General features: G+C 43.6%; 1 protein-coding gene across 2 annotated transcripts in view; it reads right to left on the bottom strand.

Moving 5' to 3' along the window:
• Positions 1-472: 472 nt before the first annotated feature.
• FBXL7 (F-box and leucine rich repeat protein 7) overlaps positions 473-6000 on the bottom strand; it is a 149125-nt gene continuing 143597 nt past the window's right edge. For both annotated transcript variants that reach the window (XM_015854444.2, XM_015854445.2), the window contains exon 4: positions 473-3554. In XM_015854444.2, coding sequence (XP_015709930.1) covers positions 2818-3554 — 737 coding nt within the window. In that variant the 3' untranslated portion in view covers positions 473-2817. The remainder of the gene's footprint in view (positions 3555-6000) is intronic.

The raw sequence follows: 6000 nt of genomic DNA, 5'->3' as shown, positions 1-6000 counted from the left end.
AATCTGTATAGTAAAGTGCTTGGCTTTGAAAAATTACTTTCATTCATTCTCCACAAGTGCTCCCCAGAGTGTGTTTTCCAGAAGAAACATGGCACTAATAAGTAAGCGCTTTGCCCTTTTACTTTTCAGAACAAGTGTGTTAGCTTGTCTTTAATTCAGAGCAGAGGCCCTCCTGGACCTTTCATTCGTGAGCTTTTTACATGCTGTTTTTTCTTTTACTTACACTTCCAGTTACTGATTACGTCCCAGAGTAAAGAAGAACCTCGTGAGGAAAATAGAATTTTAAAGAAGCAGATAGGCAGAACCATAACCTGTACAAATCCTCTGTTGTTTTTATAATCACCCACCTACTTGTTGCGATGATTTGTTAATTTTTTCTGCTTGGATTCAAGAAAACAAAGTTTTACAAGTATTTAATCTTCTCATTTTCACAATAAGCTGACCAATTACTGCACATGACAATGTACGCTCATCAGTTACCAATATATTGCTTTATTTCTTGGTAGCAAATTAAGGCTTTATAGTGAGATTTGTACAGTACAGGCCAATTTAAACATCAGAAACCTTAAAAACCATGTAGCACTACTCACTCAATTTAGCTTAGCCAGAAAAGTAGACTTTTATTTATTTTTTTCCTAATAAACAGTTAAATGTTACTAATGAGGCCTTGTATTTCATGAGTGCAAATGGCTCTAAATCCCACCATCTTCAGGAACGGGCTTAACATTTAACTGTTCTTGGGATCGTTTTCAGATAAAGGATAAACAGTATAGCTGGCTCGGATAAAATACACTGTAGTACTGGCTGGAAAAGAATCTCTAATTTTAAAAACACAGAAAGGAAAACGAAAGGGATGTTAACTGGTCAAAGGACAGGGTTACTCTCTGCTACCCGCTGACCAGTAACAGTAGCAAAAACAAAATCATGTTCCTTGGCCTTCCTCGCTTTAGTACAGTCTCATTTGTAATTCACAGGTGGTGACATACCAGAAGATAGGGAACTCCAAACTGGAGGAACATACGTACATTACAGGACTTTCTGCACAAGGAGGACAAGTTCCCTCTGCAGGGACGTGCCCAAAGCATTGCTCTTTTGTAATCTGAGAGAGCACTGCTGCAAGTATTTCCTCAGCAATTATGTATTTTTCGTGAGCATGTGGATTTTCACTTCATATCAATGATTTTATGAGTGCTGTCTGGAGATGATGGAACTACTGCTTATGAAAACCAGACACGGTGCTTCCCTTCTTATGTTCTCTACCAAGACATTTATAGCATTTGAGATGAATGTATAAATTCACAATGCTGACTGTATGGATTCACCTGTCAGTCACACAGAGGGGGCCTGCCTGAAAATATCATCACCCCTCACATCTCTGGCTTCCAGATCTGAGCAGTAAATGCGAAACTGCAGAGAAACAGCTGCCAGAAAACGGTGAAGAAAGGAACCATGAAATGACCCTGTCCTCTGAGGAAAGAGGCGGCAGAGGGGGAATCTCCAAGTCCTGCTTGCTCTCGCATGAGCAAGAGTGACCGTGAGAGTGCAGTGGGCTTGCAGTGTCACACGGCAATGCTGGCGCAGTAATTCCTTGCTGAACAGCAGCCAATTATCCAGCTTTTGGGAACACATGCAGACAAGGTTTCACAAAATGAAACCTCTGACGTGAATAACATTCTAAGCCCCTCTCTCTCCCAGGATGTCACTTAACAGCAAGCTAACCTCTTTGAAGACCTGAGATCAGCCATCTACCTGCTAAACTAGAAGGCCACAGAAAAGAGTGAGGTTTCTATGTATACTAAGGCACATACTGAATGCACCTCAAGGCACGTGCCTGAGTTGTGCAGAGAGAGGCAGCTGCTGAAGAGGCACCGTGAAGGAGCAGGCAGACATTCTGGTGACAGCAGTACATTGCAGCAATAGGCACAGCCCTGTGTCAGTCATTGTTCAGCATCACAGGGTCCCCAGTGTACTGCAGTGTTAGCTCAGCTTGTTGCAGAATTGTAATAGCCTCTCAGACTGACTTGCTGGCTTCCCCCTTTGCAACACCACCAATAGTTCACCTGTTTTCCCTCACTCATGTGAAAATATGACTGCTTATCAGACCCAGAAGCTGCTACTACATGTGCAGGTGAAGACAGATTTAGAACCAAGTGATGGTACATAAGTGACCCGGAAAAAAGCTTTCCATGAGAAGCTACGCTTCAGCACAATCTCCAGGCTCATGCAGGGGAGTGCTCAGCAATGGCCAGCAGGTCTTTTCTGACTCAGTGAAGTATATTTATGAACATCATCCAGTATTTCCTGAGGAATTACAATGAGTGGCTACCAAGGAAAAACTAGTTGGAGATAAGGGGATGCTTTATCAGCCATATTGGAAAAATTGGGGAACAGAGACATATATTGCATAGTCAGCTTTAAGAGCACAGCTGGAATTCAGATGTGTTTGACACAGCTTATTAGCCTTTCCAAAGGAGGGATTATGTGCTATTTCCTTTGGAGGTAGCTACGTTAGCTTGGGACAAGATCATGGCTATTACGGAAATAGCACCCCGCTAGGGATGCTGAGCACTCACTGGTCGTGTGTTAAGGCAGCCTCTCAACAGAGACCCTTAAAAAGTGGTCAGACGGCACCTTAAAAAGTGATCATATAAAAAGCAAACAAAATAGTCCTCTAGAAACACTCCCTCACCAACAACATACAAGAAAAGCTGACTCCTGTGAGCTACAAAAAAACCCAGCATTACTGAATATGGGAGCGTGTGTTTATACATCAGTGTTTTTAATACTGCATTGTAACATCAGAGGCGGAGTATCCTTTCAGAAGAAGGCGGGGTTGGTGTGCTCTATAATACAGCGCTTGCAATGTCGTTTAACAAATCGCAGAGCATCCACAGAAACATCGCAGTCCTGAACATTCAGCATCTGCAGGTCAAAACAGTTGGCAGCTACAATCTGGAGGCCCTGTCCAGTGATGCTCTCACACGATTTCAGGCTGAGACGCTTCAGGTTGAAGCAGTTGAGGGCTAGAAACTCCAGGCCGGTGTCTGAGACCAGAGGGCACTTGCCAATATCAAGTGATTTGAGTTTTGTGCAATTTTTGGCGAGGTACTCCACGCCATGGTCCGTGATGCCCTCGCAGCCCCGCGCATTGAGGTAGCGCAGCTTGCTGCAGTATTTGGCTATGTAGCGGATGCCCACATCTGTGATCCGGCCGCAGTGGGCGATGCTTAGGTATCGCAAGCGCGACTCCAGCTTGGCTATCTCCCGCATGCCGAAGTCACTGACAAAGCGACAGTCACTCACGCTCAGTTCCTTAATGGAGGTGCAGTAAATCATCAGGTAGCGGAGACCCTCGTCGGTGATGCGGACACAGCGGCGCAGGTACAGGTGGGTCAGCTGAGTGCAGTGGGCGGCAATAGTGTGCAGTCCTTCATCCTCCAGGACAAAGCAGTCCGTCATGTCCAGGTAGCGGATGGAGATTTGTTTGCCGTGTAAGGGAGACAGCTTGATGGAGGCTTCGCGAGTCAAGCTGATGCATGTTACTTTGGAGCAGCCTGTGTGGAAAAGCAGTCAATTTCAGCAAACAGTAAGGATAAAACAAACAGCAAGACCAGAAAGGTGCACATGGTATGGCATGCTAGATGCCATGAAGGCATCTTCCAGAGCGGATATCTACAAGAGCAGCCATCCTGACCAACTAGCCTGGGCTTGCTGCTATGTGTCCCTGTACCTGGGCAAAGACACTTCATTGGAGTTGTGATGTTTCTTTGGATTTTGAGGACCAGCCAATTTGACCACAAGCCGATTTTGCCCACATGCCAAAGGTGAAATAATGGCCTTAGGTTTACTTAGGGACACTCAACAGCATGTTACTACAATAGAAACTCTGTCAGTTTGAGAAAATGGTATTTCTTGAGAACCATGAAGCTTTTGGATCAGAGGCACTCTCACTGCTGACTGGTTGAGCTTGTAAAGCAACAGCAGAGGCTCTGGCACCATCAAATCCTGTGATAAAAAGGGAGACAAACCCCACAAACAGTCTAAAATGCATCTGGGGAACAGATGTGAATCCAGCCCCAAGCCCACAATGCAGGAAGATGCAAAACTATGGCAAGACCATGGGTCTGCAGAAGGGTGGAGATTTGAGTAACCTAACGAGAATGGGGAGAGACAGCAGGAGCTGACTTGTAAGGGCATGGAAGGACATGAACAGACACAGAAAAGAATTATTTGAAGTGTGAAAGTCTGGCCACAAATGGATAAAACCAGACTAGAGGAGCAAGACCAGACCTTGCAAGGAAAAAGATTAAAGGGAAAAACATGCTCACAGACTTTCTCCATTTTTGTATACTGGTGAATGATAGCTTTTTTGGAAAGTGCTGTTTCTGCTCCATTACAAACTTGCAGTCTCAGGCTACTGAAGAGAAATACTTAACCGTGTCCTGTTCAGGTGGGCTTACTGTCTAGAAACAGCTGTAAGGAAGAAGGGAGAGTTGGCCTGCAAGTGATCAAGGCCCAACAGCTTCAGCCGCAAATGTCTACTCAAATTCTGCAGCTTATACCTGAGGAGGTGCCCTCAGGAAAGGATAGAAGGAGCTTTTTCTGTATTGCTGAAACACTGGCCAAAAGCAATGAACTGAGCCATGAAAAGGCAGAAGATTTAAGATGACAGCCTTACAGCCCCATGGATCATAAACGCTTCACAGCTCCAGTAATCTGAAAAAAAAAAAAAAAAAAAAAAAGGCACGCCAATCTTTGTATGAAGATCACCTCAAGAACTCGGATGATCTAAACTCATACCACTTGATACTACAGGTCTTGTTCAGACATTTACTAGAAGGATTGAATATGCTTCAGAAAAAGGAAAAAAAAAAGAAGATAGTCTGAGTATTTCAGGATATTTCTGGATATGCTGGCCAGAACTCAGTTTTCTGATTTGCTCAAGTGAGAATGAAAGGCTGATGAGGTAGAGGAGAATGTTTAGTCTGCTGTGGATCCAAGAAAGGGGAGAACTTTAATGACCACAATTAAACAGTGAATAGGTCAGAAGGATCTCAGCAGGGCTGGAGTCAGGGTGTGTAAGTGTGTAATCACTGCCTGGGTAAGCTCAGCATCGTCTTGTCTAGTTACTTTGGCTACAGTGCTAGATATTTCATGGAAAGGATATTCAAAATGGTTCCACCAGAGGAAGAATCCACACTGATAAACAACTACCTGAATTTTAGGCAAAATGACAGGTTTTTCAGTCTGTAACAATTTTTCTGTCCTAAATAATAAAAAGAAAATGTAAGAACAAAACTCTTGTAGCAGGATTTTCCATAAAGGAAGTCAAACTGATTTTTAAAACGGAGGAGTAACTTCCAAACAGATTAAAAAATTCTTGGCAAGCGTGTTAGATAATAATTTGCAGTGAAGCTCAACCAGCTTCTGGAGATATCTCAGACTTGCCCACAAAGTGGATGTTGAAAGTGACGGAACTTCCACTGTGGAGAGCTCTGGAAGTTAATAAGAACGTCTGGTTTTGACATTAAAGATTTTGGTATGTTCTTGCTGCCAAATAGCCATCCAAGGAGGAGAGGGATTCATGTGAACTGGGTTTTAACTAACTGGCTACAAGTACAGCATTAGCCTCCAGCACAAGTGCCCAACCTTTCTTGTTCACTATAAAACCAGATCAGTGAACTCTTTCAGTGCTGAGAATTGCCCAAACATGGATGCAAGCCTTGTCCTCCTAATTACTCCCTGTATTGATTACAGAAGCAAACTTCTTACATGAGATTTCCTAATTGTAGCCAAAATTCATCCAAGGCCCTAGAATGAAACCCCATTTCAGACAACGTCCAGGGAGAGTCTGTACAGCAATTAAAACTGCTGTTTGAAATCTTGTTCCTGGAATTCCTTTAATATAGCATTCAGCTATGAAAGTAAGTGCAGGGTGTCTCTTTTCTTCCCCCTTCTTTTTGGCCTCCCCTGACATACCTTCTTTTTAACACTTATTTC

Source organism: Coturnix japonica, chromosome 2 (assembly GCF_001577835.2).
Source record: "Coturnix japonica isolate 7356 chromosome 2, Coturnix japonica 2.1, whole genome shotgun sequence".
NCBI classification, from domain to species: domain Eukaryota; kingdom Metazoa; phylum Chordata; class Aves; order Galliformes; family Phasianidae; genus Coturnix; species Coturnix japonica.
Note: the sequence above shows the minus strand (reverse complement) of the source record. Positions and strands in the feature narration are given on the sequence as shown.